The following is a 25478-nucleotide window of genomic DNA, read 5'->3' on the forward strand; positions in this document are numbered from 1 at the left end:
ATTGTCGCTGAGCACCGTTAATGTGGCCACCACCGGAACCATAAATAAGTCTAAATCGTCATTAGGGTTTCTTTTACAACTAAAGGAAAAATACGTGGTGGGCTGTGTTTATCCCATGACTTACAGTCCTATTTATAGTCACTACAGCCATAGGAGAACAACAGACAGCCGGGATGAATAACCACGTTCTACTCCACACAATTTATCTTTAAATACAAAGTCCAGAATCCGAGATGTAACCAGGAATTTTTGCCTTGTGAAGGGTTTTGTAATCACACTGTTAAGAGCGTTTTCCAGTTTTCAAAAGATTAAGGGCACAGGCTCATAGCCATCATGAACACATATACCCAAATAATTGAGTAAAAAAAAATGTATTTGGAATAAAGTAGACACATACCTCCCAACTGTCCTTATTAGCCAAGACAGTCCTGATTTAAGGGCTCTATCCTGCCCGTGGACAGCTTTGTCCCATGTTGGGAGGTATGAAAGATCTGCACGTGATCGCGCTGTTATGTGACTACACTCCCCTTTCATAAATATTTTGTTGTGGTAGTCACTGTCGGTGTTATCAGCGCTGTTAAGTCGAACCCCACACTTATTGTTGTTATGATTGGGGCAGCACGGTGGCTAAGTAGCTAGCACTTCTGCCTCACAGCGCTGGGGTCACGAGTTCAATTCCTGACCATGTCCTTATCTGTGTGGAGTTTGCATGTTCTCCCAGTGTTTGCGTGGGTTTCCTCCGGGTGCTCTGGTTTCCTCCCACACTCTCAAAACATACTGGTAGGTAAATTGGCTGCTATCAAAATTGAACCTAGTCTCTCCCTCCCTCTCTCTCTCTCTGTGTGTGTGTGTGTGTGTGTGTGTGTGTGTGTGTGTGTGTGTGTGTGTTAGGGAATTTTGTAAGCTCCAATGGGGCAGGGACTGATGTCAGTGAGTTCTCTGTACAGCGCTGCGGAATCAGTGGCGCTATATAAATAAATGGTGATGATTATGATTGCCTCTGGTGTACAAGCATTAATGTATTACGTTTTGAGCTAACTAGGGAGGAATTTCTGATTTGAAATGTACAGTTGCTTCATTAACAAGTATATACATGGATAGCATTAACTATCGGTTTGGGGTGATGGGGCACTAGCAATAAGATATGCACAAAGAAGAGAAACGAATAACTTCACATTTGATCTGTGTTTTGCCTGTGTCTTTGTATTCCAAAATGACAGACCACAAAAGCATGATAAAGCGTCATTAGCCAAGATGGAGCAGTTATTCCCAGAAATGTTGATGGAGGACCAATTCTGCAGAAATTCACAGATTACTAATACATTTACATATATAAATGCATACCACACCCAGGAGTATGCAGAGAGAACATAAAAATGCCTTATGGCACTCTGAAGCCATTATATTGCTTCATTTCCTATTGGCAGCTAAAGAATCTCTCAGACATGCATCTCATCAAAGCTCAACAGATCCTGATTGCTGGCAATAAAAAAAAAAGAACATTTTAATGATTATTTACATCGTGAATGCCAATCAAAACGAGAAAGAACTGGGATTGCTATACTTGCGTGAATACAGGATGTGTTACAATTCTGCTATGTTTGGGATGTGTAGGAATGCTGATTGTCATTTCTGATGTATAATACGGTAATCACATGACATTGGACATTATTATAAATCTTTAGTAGCAGCCTGAAGAAACAAATCAAGGAAAACTGGTAATTACTAATCTGCTTCTAGCCTGCCATAGTTATTTGATATAAAAATAAAATGCAACAGATTTTTTCATGGTATTGGTGCTTTAAGTTCTTTCCAAGATTACTTCACCTCAACAGGGATAGCTGTTAGAATTGGGGGATTTAAATTCCAAAAACAACAATGGTTGAAATCCAAGCACACAACTAATATTTTTACACATAAATTGATTTATTCTTACATCCAGGTGTTTGGGTTGCTATCCCTAATGAAAATGTATATTTGTTTATGATTTTCTGAAATTGTAATGCTGACCATTTTTACTGATGCAGTGTTGTTTTACATAAGAAAAGTTAGGTTCAGAAATGTAAAATAATTGGTAAAAGACTCTATTCAGGTTGAAACCTCTGGTGTGTTGATTGGTATATGTAGTCTCAGTGGTATTTCATATTGTCAATGTATATGTGTATATAGGAGTGTCAGTGGGTGAAATTTGTAAATGTCACTGATAAACATTCCTGCCCACTAGGTGTTCACTGAGGTGGGCAGAGCTGGATGACTCAATGTAATACAAATATTATTTTTCACAAAGTCTGCTGCATCAGTTTTTATGATAGAAATTTGTATATACTCCAGAATGTCATGAAGAGTGATCAGATGAATTGCAATTCATTAATTAAGTCCCTCTTTGCCATGACAGTGAACTTTATCCCAAAAACATTTCCACTGCATTTCAGCCCTGCCACAAAAAGGACCAGCTGACATAAGGTCAGTGATTCTCTTGTTAACACAGGTGAGAGTGTTGATTAGGACAAGGCTGGAGATCACTCTGTCCTGCTGATTGAGTTAGAATAATAGACTGGAAGCTTTAAAAGGAGGGTGGTGCTTGAAATCATTATTCTTCCTCTGTTAACCATGGTTACCTGCAAGGAAACACGTGCAGTCACCATTGCTTTGCCCAAAAAGGGCTTCACAGGCAAGGATATTGCTGCTAATAAGATTGCACCTAAATCAACCATTTATCGGATCATCAAGCACTTCAGGGAAAGAGGTTCAATAATTGTGAAGAAGGCTTCAGGACACCCAAGAACGTCCAGCAAGCGCCTAGGACCGTCTCCTAAAGTTGATTCAGCTGCTAGATCTCGGCACCACCAGTGCAGAGCTTACTCGGGAATGGCAGTAGGCAGGTGTGAGTGCATCTGCATGCACAGTGAGGGAAAGACTTTTGGAGGATGGCCTGGTGTCTAGAAGGCCAGCAAAGAAGTCACTTCTCTCCAGAAAAACATCAGGGACAGACTGATATTCTGCAAAAGGTGCAGGGATTGGACTGTTGAGGACTGGGGTAAAGTCATTTTCTCTGATGAATCCCCTTTCAGATTTTGGGGCATCTGGAAAAACGCTTGTAAGGAGAGGGAAAGGTGAGCGCTACCATCATTCCTGTGTCGTGCCAACAGTAAAGCATCCTGAGACCATTCATGTGCGGGGTTGCTTCTCAGCTGAGGGAGTGGGTTCACTAACAATTTTGCCTAAAACACAGCCATGAATAAAGAATGGTACCAAAACATCCTCCAAGAGCAACTTCTCCCAACCATCCAAGAACAGTTTGGTGACGAACAATGCCTCTTCCAGCATGATGGAGCACAAGTGATAACGAAGTGGCTCAGGGATCAAAACGTCAAAATTTTGGGTCCATGGCCAGGACACTCCCCAGACCTTAATCCCATTGAGAACTTGTGGTCAATCCTCAAGAGGTGGGTGGACAAACAAAAGCCCACAAATTCTGACAAACTCCAAGCATTGGTTAGGCAAGAATGGGCGGCCATCAGTCAGTATGTGGCCCAGAAGTTGATTGACAGCATGCCAGGGCGAATTCCAGAGGTCTTCAAAAAGAAGGGTCATCTCTGCAAATATTGATTCTATGCATAAACTAAATGTAATTGTCAATAAAAGCCTTTGACACTTATGAAATACTTGTAATTTTACTTCAGTATACCATAGCAACATCTGACAAAAAGGTCTGAAAACACTGAAGCAGCAAACTTTGTTAAAACCAATACCTGTGTCATTCTCAAAACTTTTGGCCATGACTGTAGGAGTATCCTGGACCTTCTGGGAGAGAAGACAGCTATGCAGATAAGGATGCCATCATTTTTCTTTCCCTGAAAATGTGGTTAGTCTGCTCTTTCACAGTATTGGACAGAACTCCTCTTTATGATATCTCCTTTGTGCTGCACTGCACATTCATATCACAAATCCTGGGACATTTATCAAAACGTGATGACAGGTAACTGTGTAAAAAGAGTTGCTCTCTGCACCACAAAGCAAAGTGAATGCAGAGTTCATGAGGGAGAAGCGTATACATAAATTTGTCCAGTTTAAAAAAAGTGCTGCATGGGCGTTAGACTTGCCAGGGATACTAACAGATCCAGTGAACAGACGCAGCCAGTAAGTAAAAATTCAGGGGTTTTTCTCCCCCATTTTTGGTGGACATATCTTCCAAACACACGCTTCATTTAAAACTAAAAATAGTGATGTATTGGTGAAATAAGTGAAGGTTTTACCTTTTATAAATTGTGTATACTGTACTTTCAGTAACAGCATGGATAGACAACCTGATACACTACAGAGGCCCTCTAACCTACAAAAGGTCTCTTTACTCTTTCTCATGCCCAAAAGAATAGTTTTACATACTTTATCAACCAAGGGTGCTGGCTTTGAGTGGGATGAATATAAAATAGATTGTAACAATAATTTTTTTTTATTTATTTTTTTTAGTTTTATTTACACTCCCGCAAACAAAATTCTGAGCAACTGACCTGCGTTAACATTTGTGAAAGTGATTCCATTAAATTATGATCAGTTTTTGTTTATTTTTATAAAAAAAACAAAGCCACTTCATAAAATGGCTATTATGAGCTAACATGTGTTATGTTTTTTTTTATTATTTATTTATTTTTTAACTACTGTTGCTGAACCCTGCCTTTTGCCAGCTATGGGGAACAGTATTGTGGCCAAGAACTAGTCTGTGAAGCGTACTGTACAGAGGAATTATGTGATATCACAGCATGTCTGTTCAGTCATATTGTAGCTTTACAACTTTTACCGATTTAGCTGATGTGAGATCTTAAAACAATCCATTTATTTTATTTTCCTGTAAATACTGGATATTCACAGTTTAATTTCAATCGAATTAATGCATAAGTGCCTACTTTCACTATTTTGGGCCCAAATTCTCATGTCCATTGTCCGTAATTGCTGTACCCTTCACCAATCTGCTATTTTTGTATTTGACCGCTAAATTCAACAATAACCACTCTTTGTGTGTGGTGGTTCTCAATATCCCTACCTTCCTACATTGCAGTTTTGGTGTTTTAATGACGGTTTAGTAAGCTGAGCTATGTATACTTGCATGGCTTTTACAATTCAAAAATATTTGACAGATGGAGTCATGCAGAGTGGAACGGAAACTGATGTGAAATAAGTGTTTTCAATTAGCCCGCCAATATAAACGGACAACTTGATTGTCTGTGGCAGTTTGCACATCCTTCACGCTGATGTAAAGGATTTACATGTACCTATGTCCACATATCACTGTCAACATAATTCCTTGTTGTTTTTTTTGTTTCAGCTTTATAATACGCACATATGGCGTTTCTTGTGGCCGATGAGCGAAACGTTTCCTTAGTTGTTGCGTCTCTGCGTGGCCTGCAAATATACACTCCTTTTGCGCACAATTTTTTTCAGTTGCACTTTCTGTGCGACTTGCATCCTTCTCTGCTTAACCCCCAGATTGTTTCAGACAGAAGACCAAGAAAAGCTCTGCAGCACCTAGGTCTTAAAAATCAGAATTTTGGTGTACTGTACATTTTTAATTATTTTTTGTGTTTGTCCTTTTTAAAGGTGTATATCTGTTTATAACTAGCAACAGGGGCATGCTGGGCAGGGGGGCATCTGCCCCTAGACTGCTTTCATAGTGGGCTACCTTGGGCTGGATCACTGGGTCACCTACATTTTTTTTTCCTTTTAGATAATAGACTGCTGAGTTGAGTCTCCAACCACCCCCCCCCCCCCCCCTTCCCTCGGGTAATATTTGTCAGCCCACCCCTGAACTAGCACAATATAAATGAGTTATTAGACTACATTTTGTCCAAAGAATGTAAGGTTGCAGCCAAACATCATTTCTTGCAAGTACCTACACTTCTGTGCTGAACACTGTGTACACTTCTTTCACAGCTTGGGGGGCGAAATTATGATAAAAGCACAGGGTGTTTCGGGTTTTTTCTATACCACTCCCACCTAACCTCATACTTACCAACTTTTTTCAGTTGGTGTCCGGGAGGCTCTCTGTGGCAAGTGGGCGTGCGGGGGGTGGGGCTCTGAAATTGTCATTTTGGCCCCACCACCCGCGACGTAATGACGCAAATCACGTCATTTGACAGCGGTGGCGGGGTCAAATGCCGCAATTCCCGGATAATCGCAGCATTTTGGCACTAATAAGAGCAGATGTGGGAGATTGCCACACTCTCCCGGGAGTCCGGGAGACCCACCCGAAATGCGGGAGTCTCCCGGACATTCCGGTAGAGTTGGCAAGTATGCCTAACCTGTATTCTCGCGAGCAGTTGCCTGTTTGCCTGTGATATGTTGCGTTGTTCTACATTCACCGGCGGTTATATACAGTCTAAATTAACCTCACAATAGTGATCTATTGATCACTATGAGGAACAGTTTACCTGTGCTCAGGACGTGCTGGATGGACCAGAAATGCATGCTGTCCGGGTCTATGCAGTGATTGGAGCCAATGCAGTGAGTACAGAACAAACATTAATCTTTGGGACCATTAGAGACTTATTTTGAAATCTATTAAGACCGTGTTCACCTCCCAGCAAATGCAGAGCAACGCACTGTAGGAGGTAATGCCGGCTAGATAGCAGGTAATAAATATTATCCAACATCTGCAAGAAAACAGGGCTAGAAATATTCTAGTGCTTAACAGCAACATAAATGCACTATAAAGATACAAAAGCAACACAATTTCCTTACAGTATTTCCTTACAATATTAAACTGTATTTTCAGCACAATAAAAATATGCTGTATAGTCAATATTTTAGACATATGAAAGCTCTCAATGTCAAAGGCCCTAACTTCTTTTGAGTACTTACTCACATTAACAATAGCAGGTCATAATAGTTGTATAACCCTGTTTCTGCAAAATGTATATACAAAAGAGATTCTTTGTTCTAGGTAGACATGCACAGTTTTTGAAGGAAGGCTGGGGAGCGGTACAATGAGTGTCTGCAGGCACCAGTGAAGCGTGCTGGAGGTTCCTTGCAAGTTTGGGGCTGCTTTTCAGCAAATGAAGTTGAGGATTTGGTCAGGGTTAATGAGGTCCTCAATGCTGAGAAATACAGGCAGGTACTTATCCATCATGCACTACCACCAGGGAGGTGTCTGATTGGTTCAAAATTTATTCTGCAGCAGGACAACGACCCGAAACATACAGCCAATGTCATTAAGAACTATCTGTAGCATAAAGAAGAACAAGGAGTCCTGGAAGTGATGATACGGCCCCCACAGAGCCCTGATCTCAACATCATTGAGTCCGTCTGGGATTAAATGAAGATACAGAAGGATTTGAGCAAACCTACATCCACAGAACATCTGCGGTTAGTTCTCCAAGATGATTGGAACAACCTCCCTGCCAAGTTCCTTCAAAAACTGTGTGCAAGTGTCCCTAGAAGAATTGATGCTGTTAGGGTGGTTAAATCAAATATTGATTTGATTTAGATTTCTCTTCTGTTCATTCACCTTGCATTTTGTTAATTGATAAATAAAACCCTTAATATTTTTATTTTTTAAAACATCTTTACATTGCAGCCTTTTTCCACACCTGCCCAAAACTTACACACACAGTACTGTGCAAGTGTGTGTGTATATATGTATGTGTATACAGTGTACTATCTCCAGACACACACAGTACTGTGCAAGTGTGTGTGTATATGTATGTGTATAATATATATATATATATATATATATATATATATATATATATATATATATATATATATATATATATATATATATATATGTTAACCCGTGCATGATACTCGTGCATTCTAGTCAAATCAAGATACTTAAGGTCTTAAAAAGGTTCTTGTCATGCATTTGGGCCTAGCCCAGGCCTCCTCAGGGGAAGATCGTTACTTCCCGACGCAAGCGCCCTTTTTAATGTGTGTTCATGAGGTAAAATTACCTCACGAAAATAAGTTTGAGCCCTCAACTCGTAAATTTAGCCTTTACTACCCCTCCCACGGGGGGAAGGGGGGATGATGGAAGTTAACTGACTTGACTATTCTAATTTTTTTGTCAAATAATGTCAGTATACCAAATTTCAGGTCAATTGGATGAGCCCTTTCTGAGAAAATAGTTTTTTCCACACACACACACACACACACACACACACACACACACACACACACACACACACACACACTAACGCACGCCTCTACACATGTGTGTTCATGAGGTAAAATTACCTCACGAAAATGAGTTTGAGTCCTACCAAATTTCAGCCCTTTTTGAATTTTTTCCCCCACACACACTAAGGGGCATATTCAATTAGCTTTCGAATTCGCGGTAACGTGCCGGAACAGTCGCGAAACGTAATACACGTTACCGCAATAACGTGGATTTTTGTTCGCAGCCCATAGGGTTGTGAACGAAAATTCGCGTTAATGCGGTACCGTAATACCCGCAAGAACGTGCACTTTTCGCGGTAACGCGCGTTACCGCGAATCTGAAAGCTAATTGAATATGCCCCTAAGAATTTAGTAGGTCAGTGTATAACTCTGCCCAGCAGGTGGCGCTGCAACTTGGTTTTTTTTTTCCACACACAGACGCCACTAAGCATTTATATATTCGATATATGTGTGTTAGTATACTGTATCTATCTCCACAGTGTCTGTACATCATATACAATTTTCACACACACAGTTGAGATGCTGGGGATTGTGGGGAACCAAGTGTTACTGCTCCTCCCAAACCTGTTTTCAACCCCTTATCTAGATGATTAAGCCTGAGCAGCAGTGTGATATGCTGGAACCACAGGCTAATCCATGGGAGTTTGGTCATTACTAAAATCACATCAGCACTCAGTCATGGATTTCCTACAGGCTGTGTGAACGCACTGTGCTGCTATAAATCACAGGTCCAAATATTGACATGAAACATTTGGCAACACACCTAAATATTGTTGTCTTGCTTTTTGTATGTTTTTGTTTTCTGGTGGCATGTCTACAAAGTGTCTGACATCTGTCTGTGGTCAAATAGACATCCAGACCTAGATCTGTCTGATGTGCGATTGTACAGAAAGATTGTAGCGTTCTGCAGTATTTTGGCACACAAACTTCAATAATCAGTCGTCCCTGGAATACCTTTGAAGCTGCGCAAGCTGTTCAGCATTCTTAGAACTTGTTCAGCCATTATGTAATCTTGAAAAATTCTTAAATCAAGAGGAGTTGTGTTTTATTATGTTAAGCTTGTATTATGTGATGTTAGCAGAAAATGCTCTGTCTGTTTTTTTTTTTGGGTTTTTTTTCCTTTTAGTTTTGCAAAACTTTAACTGTGATAATTGACTAATTTGATCTGTAGCTGTCTTTTTAAAGTTCTTCTGAAATGAGAGAAGCTAAAAATAAAAGCGCTTGTGCAAAAGTATTTTTAGAAGCAGCTGAGTTTTTTCTTCGAAATTTAAAGAGTAGATAACAGGCATTTTCTTTCTAACATTATTTTGTGTATTGAACTAAAAGTTAATATTTTTTAAAAAAAATTTAATTGTATTCCCCGCCCTCTCCCCCTGTCTGCAGAAGGAGATATTTTGAGATGGATGGTTTTATAAGTATTGGCTCAGATTGATGTGTGTGTGTGTGTATATGAATGTATGTGTATATATATATATATATGTGTGTGTGTATATATAATATATGTGTGTGTATATAATATATATATATATGTGTGTGTATATAATATATATGTGTGTGTGTATATAATATATACGTGTGTGTGTGTGTGTATAGATATATTTCGAGAGAGATGGCCACATGTAAGTTTTTAAAGAGATGGTCAGTTATAAAATCGGCCTAATTTTTGTGTGTCTAGTTGTTTGTCTACGAATGTATACAAAAGTAATTTTCCATTATATCTGCTTGAGGAACAATTATGTAATTACAATAAATTTTTCCCTTGCATTTCCTAAAGCAGTGGTACTTGGCATTTATTTATTTTTGAGTTGGGATTCCCAGGGTCGGTGTACCATTGTTATGGAACCATGACAAACTGGTTGCCAATAGAATGTAGTGCTTTTCTGACAATCTGGGGGGGCAGGTTATGGTATCCAACTTTGGGTCCTGACACAGAGGTTACATACATCTGTTCTAAAGACAGATTATTGCAGACAGTAACCAGCTCAACACCATTATTTTCACAAATCCACTTTTCCTCCTCACTGGTCCCCTTATTTTCTCCTACAGTAATTCACTTCATAGGAAAACCATGGATTAATGGGAGTGGAAAGGAGTGGTAGCGATCTATATCCAGACCAGGGGTATGAATGATAGAACAGAGGGGAAGGAATGTATACTCACCACTCTGCAATGCGTATAGCTAACACAAACAGAGAAACTATGCTGAATACATATTTTCAAAATTATTGTTGATATCAGTTGGCTTTCAGGTATGTGCGTTTTCATTGAACTAGCACTAAATGAATTACAACGTTGTACGCTTTATATGCCCTTGTCTGGCAGAGAGTATGGCCTCCATTTTATTTTTGAAACAGTTAAGATTCTTACCATAAACTCAAACAGCGCATGTGAAGGATGTACACCATATACTGACTTCCGAGAGAGACTAATATTTTTGGGAGCATGTGTTGCAACAGCAAGGAAATATTTTGGAGATAGTGTGGTCTGGATTTAGCCTATAACCTCCATATTAGTGTTTGGTAGCCAACACTATGCATTAATAACCGATAGTGAGCTTTCTTGGGCTGTGTCACCTGCATTTTTTTCCTCCCTTTTAAAATTTTGAAATGTACCTAATAGGCTGCTAAGTGAGTCTCCCTCCCTCCCCCCCCCCCCCCTGGGGGGGGGGGGCTAAAATTTGCCAGCCCTTCCCTGTATGTACCCACACCTGTTGAAATACCTAAGAACAAGGTTTCACAGTATCCCCATCCTAAATGACATGCAGGTATGTTGTCCAATGCACTGGTCTTAAATGGGTAATAGAGCTCAGCAGTAAATCTCCTTAGGCTACGTGGTGCATTCTATATAAGTTGTGCTTCTTCATTAGGTTATCAGATATTCAAACCTAAAAATAGGTAACTTATATTAGGGTTTTGGATCTGGTATAAACACGTTTTTATTTATTTAAACACTGATAAAATACACTTTTTTGGTAATTATTCTTTTCTAGAACAGCAAGACACACACACTAAACATTGTGGCAAAATATATTTAAGACCTTTGTTTTAAGACATTTGTATTTTTCAATAAGTGGTGTGCAGCATTTAATTTGTGTATTTTGGTTAACGTCCTCCTTTGCTACTCTGTATAATAATAATTTAAGCCAGAGTTATTGTGTGTCACTATTAGACATAGCTGTGAGGCAGGAGGTGTGATAATTTATCTAGTATAAGGTGCACAGAAGCTTATCACACAGACTGTAAAGTGTAATGTGTTTACAGTAGCTGGCAAATGAGAGGAGAAAGCCAAGTGCTCCTCTTCTGCGACTGTGCTGACTGATGGCTTAATTTGGACGTCACTGCTAGCAGATCTATGGGTGCAGCTGCGCCTTACCGCAGCATGATGCAGTTGTGTAGAGGGCTGGGGACTGGAGACAGGGTGAGAGGAGGAAGAAGCTGAGCGACAGAGAACCTGTGAGATCCCCGCAGCAGCCCAGCACTCAATCCTCCACCGAGCCTGCAAACAGGCGCCCTGCGTTTTCTGGAGGAGGTGCATACAGATGCAGCCTGCCACCCCCCCTCTGTGGAATAGGATTTAAGCAGACACAGGCAGCTCAAAGTGGCTGAAGGAGCCATTCCCAACAATGTGGATGCAGACAGCGCTCTCATACATACATGGAACAAAAGGTGTCTTGAAAGATGAGAAGTGCTCATCCCCTCTATGCCCTGCAATGGTTGATGCAGCCATTGAGAGTCTGCAGTGAAGGAGAACCAATATCGCAGGGTGAAGGAGGAGCAGAGGACAAGCATCTCATGTCTTTTTAATGAGGTCTACCTAGCAGGAAGCGGAGAAGCAGATCTGCAGACTTCATTTCCTCCGCTGACCCCTAGTTTGCATCACAAACTGGTGTCAGTCATCTCCTTATATCTTGTACCTGTTTTGGAGGCGGTGCAGCAATAGCCTCACTACCTGCAGAAGACATGGCGAGCCAGCAGGACTCCGGATTCTTTGAAATCAGTATCAAATATTTACTGAAATCCTGGAGCAATAGTGAGTACAGTGTGGAATACTGTTTTTTTTTTCATCTATTCATTTCCTCGCTATGAAATGCCACATATAGGTGTACAGCTATTCTTACTGGGCAGCTGAACGTGTGCACCTACTCATTCTGCTGTGTCAGGCTTTCAGTCTTTATTTCCTGCAGCCTTTAGTGCAAGAATACTAAGTGGATTATGGAAGAACTGGAATTGTATACATTATATTCCAAGAAGGCATGATTATATATGAGAGCAGTGCTATGTAATTATACACAAGCCCAAATTATGTGTCTAGGAGAAGTGTAACAATTAATTGAACACTTTTGTTTTTTATTTATATATTTATGTACCCCTTCCCCCCCACAACAACAACAACTACTCACATGATGGGGTGTGGTACAGCTGCTAAGCACTTCTAAAATACTCCATAATATATTGTCAGTGGTGTTGTAAGTTTCATATTAGTGCTTTCTTGTATTACTCAGCTGTAAAATCTATATTTGCATTGATGTGACATACTAGTGTTATCCTGATGATGTAATATATACTATTCTTGTAATATGTGGGTATATACTTGGTCTAAGGACACCTGCTGGGAACTTCACTAACAAATCAGGGGCCAATCTACTTTGTTGGAGGATTTAATGGAAAGACCTCACTGTGATGTCTCTGTAGAATACTTTCCTTCACTAAGTAAACACACAAACATGATCAATGAAAATGCGACCTTTACTACATAACCGTTTCGCATTTATAAGAAAACGTTTGTGGTGGTGTAGTTCAGTAGGTATATAAATTCATACTGACACAATCGGATCCGTGTTGTTTACCATTTGCTAAGGTTGGACCACGTTGGTGGATACTGTTCTAGAAAATGAATTTGAGAATTGAATCCCAACAGCAGATAAATATTCACCATATGGTCTAAAATATCACTTGTTTTGTAGTAGAAAAAAGTAGAATTACAATTGTTCTTCATTTTGTAACACTGACTCATATTTAATGTTCTAACATGATGCCTTTTAATATTAACTAATGGCTTCTCAAACTATGTTTTATGTTCAGACAGACACATAAAGGAAGTCTAATTTTTTTAATTCAAAATAATTAACTTTTTTTTAATATGGAGTAAGTGTGTTTTTAAGTGTGTTTGATGCGCCGCTACGTCAGTCCTACTATGTACCTAATACATGTTCCAATTCTAAACAATGTAATTTGAAGTAATTGCACGTACACATGGGGTGTAATTGAGTTCCCTTCAAGGTGTAGGGATAATTCAGGTTGCTAACATTGCTTGTCCCCCCATACAACAGTAAATCTATCAGAGTACAGTAAAACCATTCTCCGTCTGGGCTACTTTGCTGAAGTCAGTGCCCTTTACTGCTATCAGAAAGTAATTAATGGTTCTAGACAAAATAGTATCACAAATGTGCTTAAATGCTAGCATTCATTTTGTAAAAATTGGGATAAAAGCACAGATGGGATTTAAAAATATGTCTATGTAGATGTAACTTTTATATATATACACACAATGAGAAGCAGTATTTATTAAAGCTGAGCTATCACTGTTGCACACCTCCATATTATAATAACTTATGAATAAACAGGTGTTGGTCACGGTGGGTGTTATATCATGTCTTCTATATGCAGTGTCTATACCTTATTACATGTCTTCTGGGTTCCCGAGTATTAATCAGTGAGAGCATCCCAGGTACCTGCTCACTCTGCTCCTCGGAACCATCCAGTAACTCATCCAATTGTAGGAACTCTGCCAGACTTCAATACAGGCTCCTGGATGGCTTGGAATAGCCAGCAGTTAATTTAAAAAATGGCTCCTCTATATTTTTATTTATTTATTAATTATAATTGAGTGTTTAGTGTTAAGTATATTGCAATTAGGCTTTATTTAAATTAGGCCACAATATTATGTTATGTTAGGTTTTTAAATATCACGTGACTTATTAATTTCTGTTACTGCTTTTCAGCACTGCTCAATCTTGTTACAGAGTTTCTCATTAATATGTAAAACAAGGGAGTGACTTAGTTGGCTGAATGACGAACGCTCATGAAATGTATAGCATAGCAGTATTACCATCTGCTGGTTCATTCTTTACATGCAAGATAATACCACTCCCCTTTTCCCAGACATATGTCAGTGTATGGAGATTATGCCAGTTGCACCTCTTTTTACGAAGTGCCCTGATGTGCACAGCTTTGCCAGGTGTGCGCTCCACATTTCAAGTTGCATGCAGCCTCTTCTTCACCTCGGAAGACTGCTTGACGACCCTAGGCGGGAAGGTGTAAAAATCTTATGGGGCGCAGCGTGCAGAGTTGTTTCTCCCACCGCTTTCATTGAATTTAATTTTTTAGTTTAACTGCTCAAATACCCCACGGTATAGCCTCAAATATGGCTTACATTAATGGGCTGTTTCTTTAAGGATTTCTTTTACAATGGTCAAAGTTCGCTTAGAAATGTTTTTTTTTTGCAAAGTGCAAATGTAAGGGTCAAAATGCCCCATTAAAAGTATAGGATGAGATCCACTCTAAGGCGGATCTGAGCTAATGCAAAAATGCAAGCGTGTTTTACGGAGTGGAAATGGCTGTGTGCCCTTCTCCCCCGCTAGGAACAGCCCTGGAAATATGAATTCTCCCACCCAATATTCTCGCTCTGTAAAATGAATACACTGCTCCGCATAACTACACACACCTGTGCTCCCACTTTGTGCTCACCCTCACTCTGCCTAACTCCTCCGATATACCGGTGAAAATGTCTGGTTCTCCACAAATACCACCATCTTACTCTGCAAAGCACAAATGCGAAGTGGTGGAAATCCAGGAGCACCAGCGCAAACTGACAAAGTGGATGATGTGCCAAGGACTCTTTCATTGTAAATTACCATAACTGTGTTCTTGGAATGCAGAGGAATGTAGGCCAATTCTCAAAAGAAGAGCCAAAAATAGTGTCAATACTAATGTTTACTGAAAACACCTTCCCTAAATATTTACAAATATTAAGCCATTCTTAAGACACTACAGTTGAAATTAACAAAAGTAATCACAGTGGGTGAGGTTAAAGTTCAAAAGCGATTTAACTCAGATATTTGAATATGGTGTTATGTAGAACCAGTCGAATGTCAAATAATTAGAACTACATTTTTTTGGGGGGAGTGAACTGCCATTTGCAGAGATCATGATTTGGTCTAGATGGCCATCGTTCGATTTTAATATATCAAACGTAGGTTTTGGGAATGTACCCTTAAATGCATACACTATGGGGCAGATTCAGTTGTCCGCGATGTTCCACTGGTATTACGGTAAAAGCAATGCAGATTTTTGCTCAGATCTCGCAGGGATTTTTCATTAATTGAATCTGCCCCAAAGAGTGGAATTCACCCCCCTGCCTAAAGTGTTCTAAGATTTCTTATTAATATATTTTTCTTAACCACTTGCTGACCACTAGCTGTTTTACCTATGTACTGTACTTTGTTCTCCGATGTGAACACATTCTATATAAACATTACCAATATATCACTGTTAATAGTGATCTAATGATAACTGTCTTGTCCGCTTGCATTAGCTCACTATGATTTAACATTGAAGAGAATGCGAAACATTATTTAACTCCCTCCTGCACCTCTGTACCCCTAACCCCAGTGCACATAAATTCTAAAAAAATAAAATAAAAATAAATATTTATAAAAGTTAATTGTAATGAATTAGTTGACTATTTAAAAACGTGAAACAAATAAAATGTCCCTGCCCAAATTCTTTACCCATCCATCAAGACTGCATAAGTCCATCCTGTGTGACATTCATGCGTTTTGAAAGCGTGTGTCACAGTAGTAGTGACATCTACTTTTTTGTGACATTATGTGTAAATGTCACAAAAGGATATGTTATCCCTCACCTCAAGTGTTTGTCTATCCCCCCTACCCCCCCCCCCCTCCCCCCCGGTCCTTTCCACCTTTATTCCTATCCTGTAGATTTTAACATAGGTGCACTTACGTTCTTTCCCATCGGTTTTGGTCCAATTTGCTACCAAAACAAAGTCTTGCGTGCCCTGCAAATATATTATGTAAAACTTGTTTGGTCACGAAGGGATGAAACCCTTTCAGTCATCTAATGGTTAACATGATATGCACAGTTTTATTCTAACTGTTCGACAGTAAATTACTATATAGACTTTCATGTCAGAAATACGTTCAGTAATTGTGAATTGTTTGTTGAAAGAAAAATTGTTAAAGCCCGTATAGCTTAATGACGTGTGTGGATTCCACTCTGTGTATTGTGTATGTAGTGTAAATTGTGGTTAATTGGATCATTATCCAGATAATCTTAGATTAGCCAAGCATACTTGGATAACGTAACATATAATAAAACCATTGTCAAGATTTTAACCAACGGAAAGCCTCAGCTGGCAAGTGTGTAAGCAGTTTGTGGAGTTAGTATGTTGACCTTTCATCATCTTATTAATGGGATCTGAAATGGTTAGTAAACTAGGGCCTGATTCATTAAGGATCTTAACTTAAGAAACTTATTATTTCAGTCTCCTGGACAAAACCATGTTACAATGCAAGGGGTGCAAATTATTATTCTGTTTTGCACAGAAGTTAAATACTGACTGTTTTTTCATGTAGCACACAAATACTTGATAGCTTATTTGTACACTGAAATTTAAAGTTGATATTTGTGTGCAACATGAAAAAACGGTCAGTATTTAACTTATGTGCAAAACAGAAAACTAATTTGCACCCCTTGCATTGTAACATGGTTTTGTCGAGGAGACTTAAATACGAAGTTTCTTAAGTTAAGATCCTTAATGAATCAGGCCTCTAGTTCCTAGCATAATGCTTGTAGTCATTTGGGAAGGGAGGCCACCAGAATAACCAAGCCTGTCTGCCTAATTTTTTCACTGATAATCTTGACTTTGTCTATATTCTAACATTTTATGTGCTAGTGCTGGTTTTGCAGTATGAAATGCTCTGCAGAATATATCAATATGTTCAGGGTTAGCTGAAACAGTATTATCAAGTCAACTGGGCAGACTCTCCAGTGCCATCCTCTTTCCTCTACATTGGTGGCCTCTGTGCCTTGCACTGGTTAGTGACTGACGTAGGGAAAGTGGGTCGGAGGCTGGAATATTACACTACCCACCTAGAATATTTACCATTCTGAGTCCTTTGTGTTGTGGAGACTCCCGGGCAAATGAGTGTCTGTGTAATTTTTGTTGTTGTTGTTTGCTCATAAGATTAGTTAAATACAATATTTTATTATAACTAAATGAAAGACCCATATTTCTCTCCAATCTGAGCCTAAAAATCTGAACCTGTCCCACATTCAAGATATACTTCCCTATGGAGACATGGATCTTTGGTAACTAAACAGTGTTTTCTATGACCGATTCCTTCCAGATGTTGTCTATCGTTGACATTAAAAGTATACTACAGAAGGGTTATTACTTTGGCATTTTGGCACACATGCATTATGTATGTATGTATGTATTATGTATGCAAAATGGTTGTCTAATTTCTGAGCAGCCATTAAACATGAATCTAATCTGTGTTTCATTGTAGATACCTGACTTGCAACTCTCTTATACTGTAGCTGTGTAAGGCTGATTTACAGATCCTGGTGGATACTTGACTAAATCCCGTATCCCACCAGTAGCACCAATTCTAGCTTCTCTGCCCCTCCCTATTTTCCTGCAATGGGACAGCCCACATTATCTGGCCCTCAGGTAAATTGCTACAGAGCGGAGCATGTTGTCTAATTCCTAAACCGAGCTAAAAATAAACACACCAATTTTTGTAATACAGAACAATTAAACTCCTGGCTATGTACTGTTAGAAACTGCATTGACAAAGTTTTGGGTTTCATTATCTTTTAAATAAATCAAACGTTCGGTACTGGGTGGAGTTGAACAAGACTAATCTCTCTCCGAGGCTGCGGATCCTGCTCAGGTCACACTCTTTTTGTGCTGTTGTCAAGGCTTTTGATAATGTTTCAGCAGCTGGTGAAACCCCCCACCCCCCCCGCCCCCTGCGCCAAACACACCAAATCGGGGCAGCAGGTAATGTGAAAATTTGTTTTATTATTCATCTTGCCTAACTCCACTCCAAAACACTTTCAGTTTTGTGTAGTTTTTGTTTAATGCTGACTTGTGTGTGAACGTTCTGCACTGTTCTAGAGTGCAGCTATTTTATTTAATCCCTTCCCATGTTTATTTCCATCCACCTATTTATCTGTCCTGTTATGTTCACAATTTATGATTACAGCCACAAGTGTTAAACTTCTTATTAATCACACTTTTCTTCTAGTTCAGCCTGTCAAGAACAGGAATTTGCCTCTTATGCAAGAGAACGTGATACATCTTCCTTGCACTGGCATGACCTGCACAGTCACAGTTCTCCTATTGCATATTTAAGGCTTCAGTTTTGTATTTCATTTGGCTGTACACCTTCAGAGGACTTTGTTTTTTCAAATGAATCCATAGATTCTTTATGGGATTCAAGTCTGGTCTTTGACCGGGCCACTCCAGGACGTTGTGGATTTTTATTTAGAATTTGTTTTGTATTTTTTTTGTTTTGTTTTTTTACATATCCAATGTGGCCTTTGTTATATACTTTGGTCCTGCTAAGAATATCAATATCCTCTCAAGTTTCTTGCAGACTGCAGCAAGGTCTACATCTCGCTCCATCTATTTTGCCCTCTGTTTGTCCGCTCCATGATGCAGAGAAACTTCCCCATAGCATTATGCTTCCACCACCATGCTGTATAGTAGGGTAGTATTCTTGGGGAGCTCACAGTGGTAGGCTTGCACCTAAACATAGTGAATAGCATTGAAGCCAATAAGTTAAATCTTGGTCTCATCAGACCATAGGAACTTTCTCCACTTAAATTTTACCTACAAATTTACCAATGTAACATGTATTTTCTTTGACCATGGTTTTCTTTTTGCCACCCACCCGTAAAGCACTTTTTTTTTTTGTGAAGTGCCTGAGCTATTCTTGTCCCATAGACCATTTCTTCCGTCCCTGCCATGGTAGAGTGTGACACTGTCAGAGTTGCCATAGGCCTCTTGGTGTCATCGCTAACGTGTCAACACACCAATGCTCAGTTTTGCAGGATGTCCTGTGATATGCAAATTCCCAATCATGGGCGATCCTTCGTGCTAGGGTCCAGACAAAGGCCGGACTACCGTAGTAGCAAGGGAAGCAGCTGCTATTGGGCCTGCAGCTGGTGTGGGGACACCCCCTCTGTCAGTCTCTCTTGCGGTAGCATAACTATCTTCAAACCAACCCTCGCAAATGCTATTGGGCTCATGGAACCTTGCGGTCATGGCAGCATTAAAGACGGGCGGCAATTGGAATGGATATATGGGGAGGGAACATGATAAAGTATGGCAGCAATAATGTGGTGGAACACACACAGTTCCGGGGTAACACAGCGCCATCATGTCAGCCACTGCACTGCCTGTGTCTGCCCCACAATGTTGGCCATGCATTATTCTCCCTAATGTGTTGTGAGTCGGACATACATAGCAGTGCACGTGTGGGAAACGTAACCCTGACTTGCTGACATTGGTCTCTGGTATCCCTGGACTGCAACTCGGGGCCCCAATAGTAATCCTAGGTAAAAAAATAAATATATAAGCCTGATATAAAGTATAGTGTTGAGGCTATAGAGTCTTTCAAATTATATTTTTATAATTTTCAACTGGGAAACTATATCTCACAGACAGATGTAGTTGTTTTTGAGTTGTTAATCTTTATTTTTATATAGCGCCAATATATGTAGCACTTTACAAAGAATGTATAATACACCAGTCCCAGTGTTTTGTCTGTAGGCGGAAACTCACAAACGCACGGAGAGACCATACAAATTCATTAATGTAATCAATTATTGTCTTTTATTTCTTTCTTTATTTGTAGTTGAGAAAAAGCATAATAGTTGTATTTTTGATTTGCCGTTACAGAAATGTCATGTTGCTTTGTGGAAATGACAAAGGGAATGGATACTTTTTATTGCCACTGAATGTAAGATCAAAGTTGCTCAGTCTGTTAAACCCACTTCATATTTTCTTTAGTTTAAACATTGCATTACAGTAAAAGCGTTATATTATGGTTGTGAACATGAACCATACATAGTATATTTTATTTTTTATGGTATAAACTTTGTTGGGATTTATGACAGAGCCAAGTTCAGCCCTGATCGTAATGATTCTAATGTTGTAATATATTTTGGGGTTGTTGCAGACTAACTTTTGAACACACCTTAGCCTTCCGCCTCCATCCACAACACATTATTTTACAACCAGTTTTTTTTGGGTTTTTTTCTAGGAATATTTGCCTATACAATCACTAATATACATTTTATAATAAGTTCAGTACACCATAACTGCGAAGTCCAATGTAATGAATATACGCGTATATTGCTTACTATATAGTTAATCAGTTGCTTACTTTACAATACTGACTATAAATACTTTTTTGTCAGTCACAATAGAATAGTCATAGAAAGCACACGTGTTCATGCCAGCTTTTGTCTGCCATTCATTAGTACCATGATGTAATGATGGCTCTGTTGTGTTCTCTGGTCTTGCCAGTGCAGCGAGTGTTGTTGTAAATTGACAATTGTATCAACCTCTGAATACATTTATTGAGTCTGTTTTCAATGGTCTCTTGACAGATGCTACTAATGGGATGATTTTTGCATAAGGGGTAAAATATACAAGAAGGTTTGGATAAACAGCACCGCTTTGTGTTTTATATTCTCTACATCTGCAAATTTGTAAATTGGGAAACTCACAGTAGAAGGTTTTAGAGTGCAGACCGTCTGCTTAACTCGAGGGTTAAAGTGCACACGCAGGAGGCGTATTGGTTCAGGTCACATAATAGATAAGAATGGAACCTCTCAATTCACAATGAACAAGTGGTCTTGGTTACAGTTTAGAGGCGATCCTTGAATGTCTGTGGCATTATGTCTGTAACTGCCCCTGCATGTATTATAAATTTGTTAAATTGTAAAAATACACTTATCACCACAGTGTTCTCCCCTGGCCCATCCACCATTCTCCCATACACCCCCCCCCCCCCCCCATAGTTTATTTTCCTTACTCTCTAATAACCCACCCCAGCCCCCAATTAGCAGTACCTCCTGCCACACCCCACCCAGTGCCGCCAAGAGAAACTTTTGGCCCCGATACTGAAAGTTCTAGGGGCCTGTTCCCTAGCTACTGAAGGGGGTGGAGCTTACCAGGTTTGGTGACTCCTCCCATTACACAGGCAGGCCATGGCCCCGGTTTTTGTACCTGTTTCACCCCCCTCAGTGCCTTTGCCCCCACCCATTCCCTCATCACCTCCCAACTAGTAACTCACCATGACACAATGTGCCCACCAACCTATCCCTAGTTCATAACAAGCTTATCACATAAACCACACAATCAGCAATGCAACTGTGACAAATCTCTCATTTATAGTGGACAATCCGTATTCAGCAAACAGCGACTCCCAAACATTTTGTTCTTCCTAACTGTATGCTGTGTGTGCAACAAAGTTCCTTTCCTTTTTTTTTTTCACTGTAAAACCTAAAATAGAGACTTAAAAAAATTAGTACAGGAAGCTGGAACAGTTGGACAACCTCTGTTTAATGTAACGTTCCTCCCCATGTAATAGGGGGTTCTTCCTGGGAGCTCTCCCTGCTACTGGACCAGAAAGCCGGCTTGTGTTGCTGCTCTTGACGTTGGAGGAATCATTCCATCCGTAGCTTGCTAATAGAGTGATATTAAATAGCTATGGGCGACTTCTAACAAAGCGCAGGCATTGCGATCCAGTGCCCCAGCTTCCGGTAGATTATGGGAGGGATGTTATTTAGGGGTCCTCCCCGTGCACCCCCTTTCTTCCCAACGCTTACCTGACAATACTGCTGGAAGAGGCAATTTCAAACACTATTATTTATTATTCTTATTAATTTTTATTTATAAGGCGCCACTCAGTGTCCGTAGCGCCGTACAGGGACAAACAAGTACAATACAAGGTGGGACAGCACGGTACAGTAAACAATAAGCACAGTAACTCAGTAAGCTCAAAGCGCAGCTAGAGAGAGGGGGGAGGGAAGACCAGCAGGCGCCGGAGCCCAAGAGGGAGGGCGCGGATGACGGGGAGACCCCCAGAGGGGTGGGGGGAAAGGTAGCTGGAGAGCAGAGTTAAAGGTGTAGGAAACAGGAGGAGAGAAGGCCCTGCTCAAGGGAGCGTACAAACTAGTACTTTTATTACTGTCCAGAGCATTACGTGGATGTCTGCAGCAGCCCTGTAGTTAGAGCCCTTGCCACAAGAGGTGATGGAGAGCTCCAGCAGGAAGATTGACTGTTGCTCATGATACAAGCGCGGATGGGATTAACATAGTCTTGCACTCTAAAAGGAGCACAGTGATTGAACAAAGTAAGTTTTACATGAGCAAGGAAACAGGGAAATCATACTGCGCTCTTTGACGTATAGTGTAGTGCTAGGTTGTATTGTGACCAAAATAAAATATAGAAAGCCTGTAAAACTGTCACATCGCTGTATTGTTTGTTTTTTATTTGTAAATTAATAGGCTTGTGGGGACAATACTCTCTATTACCCATGATTTACACATAACCTGCTGTTGTGATGTACACACCCGTTATAGTAATTGTATGTAATATATTACAATCCACAGTAGTTGTTCTTCCTTATTGCATTGAATTTTAAAGTGAAATTAAACTGCTTCCATTAAAATCCATGGCTGCAAATTGAGATATTGTTGGTTTGTTTTTTTTCTGCATAGACTGTCATAAATTGTTTCATGATAATCAGAAGGCATGTGTGTTAATGTTATCACAGGAAGTTCTTGTCTGAAGGTAAATATAGAAAAATACATAGGGGTAGATTTGTCTGGCGAGTGATCTTATCTGAATGGCGGTATTAGACTTGAATGTTTTGTTTCTCTAAGACGCTTAGTCATCCAAGAAGCTGATTGCAAATCATGATGCCAAAGTCCTATTTAAAATAGCAGAGTGCCAGCGTATGAATATAACAGGTTAGCTGCCAGGCTTTATTCTTATCTTATGTAGTTGTGTGGTCCACACAAATGGTTTTCACCATTCCACTGAAATTATAGTTCTTCCTAGAATTAGTAGATCGCGGGATATGCGGATCTGGGTCCTTGTTAGGACACTGTAGTAGGAATTAATGTTCATTGAACGGTACAACCAGAGTGGCTCTTCTTCAGGTAGAAAGGATGCGGGCTACATGCAGCTGTGAAGGGTGGGGGTTGTCTTTGGCAGGGGGTCTCCAAAGGTGGATGATTACTTTTTTTTTAATACAAAACCAAGAACGAGATTTCTGGGCAACGATGACATCACAATTTTGTGGTGTCAGTAAGTGGATGGAAATAAATTGGCTACATTATAATATACCTGCTTGGCTTGGGTTTTGAAAGATTACAACCCGCAAAAGAATGTTTTAAACAATTAGATGGACTAACTAGTATACTGCTGCCTCTAATATGAGCTTACATTACTGAGATACGCTGGGATTTCCATCACATGGCTAGGCCATAACATTACTGTATCACATCTGTACTTTACAAATGTCACAAGACAGCATGTACTGTGCATGACACTTTCTGTAGCTTACCCTTTTTTTTGTTTGGTGAGATTTTAATATTTATGACCTACTTCATTAAAAAACAATCATATTGAACAAGATCACTATATTTTGTAAATACTTTTTAATGGATTAAATAGGTTAATTGCATTATAGAGACTAACTTTTTCAAGGGTTACTACCATAGAACGGTTGTCTTTGGATAATTCCTTTCTTCCTCATGACACTGACTGTAGAGGGGGAACTGTTGCCCAGAACATTTTTTATTTTCGTTACCCAACTTTACTGTTCTCTGACAACAGGCAATAAGTGATGACCCACAATGTCTTTTTCTATGTGAAAATGGGTCTGTTTGTCTGCCGGGCGCAATTCATGGCTCATGCGACCTTCCCAGTGTAGAACTGCCCCCCCTAAAAGGGACATGGGCCAAGCTTTGTGGATCTGCGGGTCTTCAGTACGTGTCACTATTGTACATTTTAAATGTTTTTTTTATTTCGTTAGCAAGTGTGCATGAAAATACACTTCCTAAATTGAGTGCTCCTAGAATGTGCAAAATGCGTTGCATTGAAAGATTTTAGGGTGAAAACCTGATCTCTTTTCAGTGGAGGGGGTTTGGTGGAGCCCCCAGTGCGGCAAGACCATGTCCACTTTTGGTGAGTGTGCACTGATTGTCCAAATTTACGGCTGGCCAATGTTGGGAGATATGCACAAGATGTATCGCTGCAGACTACGGACTCAGAGTGTGGGCTAGTGGTGTGCTCAGGTATAATCACTTCTAAAATCTTTCCTGTTTTATAGTCTTGTGGGATAACGATTGTGACTTCGTTACTAGGGTTTAACTACGGACCACCCTCAACCAGTGGTCGAAGATAAGGTTTAGAAGAGGCAGTATAAAAAATGTAAGTGAATGGAATGTGGTAGTTTTACAATGAAGGCAGTGGGAGAAATGGCGGTATGGCATACCATCATATACACCCCCACTTCCACCACTGCCCCAACCATAACTCACCCCTCCCCCCCCCCCACTCACACACACACACAGTCTCCCCTACACACACAAAAAATGAGTATGCGTCACAGCGATTTTCACATTTGTTCTTCGTTTAGATAGATGTTATTAACTGGCACAAATTTACTTTTTTAATTATACATATTTACTTAATTTGACATTGTACTATGTTTCTATGTGTTTATTACATATTTATTATGTAGTCATGTTTGTTTGATTATGTATTTGGTCTTAGGAAATGTGTGTACATTTTTAGAGCACTACATCATTACTTAAATTTGTCTGTGGTGTCCTTAAATCGATTTCCAAAGTTGGGTTGTTACATGCTAGTTTGACTTAGCTAGTACAACTATAGATCTACTTGAGTTTCCAATCTGAATATTAACTCTCACTATCCTTTACTTAGCTTCAGAGACAACGAAGGTTACTAAAATTAAAAGTCCACTATTTGTACTTGGTTACAGAGTAAATAGGTAAGTTATGATAGGTAGGCGTGCTATAGATATATATATATATATATATCTCTCTATCTCTCTCTCTCTCTCTCTCTCTCTCAATTGATGTAGGCCTGGGTTACATCTCAAGAGCCAGGTAGCCAATGTTTCGCCTGTAAAAATATACTGCTTGTGTGAGTATATTGTATTGTTGTAAATG

General features: G+C 39.7%; 1 protein-coding gene across 8 annotated transcripts in view; it reads left to right on the top strand.

The window, feature by feature from the left end:
• FRY (FRY microtubule binding protein) overlaps nucleotides 1-25478 on the top strand; it is a 310594-nt gene that overhangs the window by 118099 nt on the left and 167017 nt on the right. For 3 of the 8 annotated variants that reach the window (XM_075198966.1, XM_075198967.1, XM_075198968.1), the window contains exon 1: nucleotides 11561-12201. The exons of the other annotated variants lie outside the window; for them this stretch is intronic. In XM_075198966.1, coding sequence (XP_075055067.1) covers nucleotides 12132-12201 — 70 coding nt within the window. In that variant the 5' untranslated portion in view covers nucleotides 11561-12131. Of the gene's footprint in view, nucleotides 1-11560; nucleotides 12202-25478 lie in introns of those variants that run through there. 8 annotated transcript variants of the gene reach the window in all.

The sequence above is a fragment of the Mixophyes fleayi genome, chromosome 2 (assembly GCF_038048845.1).
Source record: "Mixophyes fleayi isolate aMixFle1 chromosome 2, aMixFle1.hap1, whole genome shotgun sequence".
In the NCBI taxonomy this organism is placed as follows: Eukaryota; Metazoa; Chordata; class Amphibia; order Anura; family Limnodynastidae; genus Mixophyes; species Mixophyes fleayi.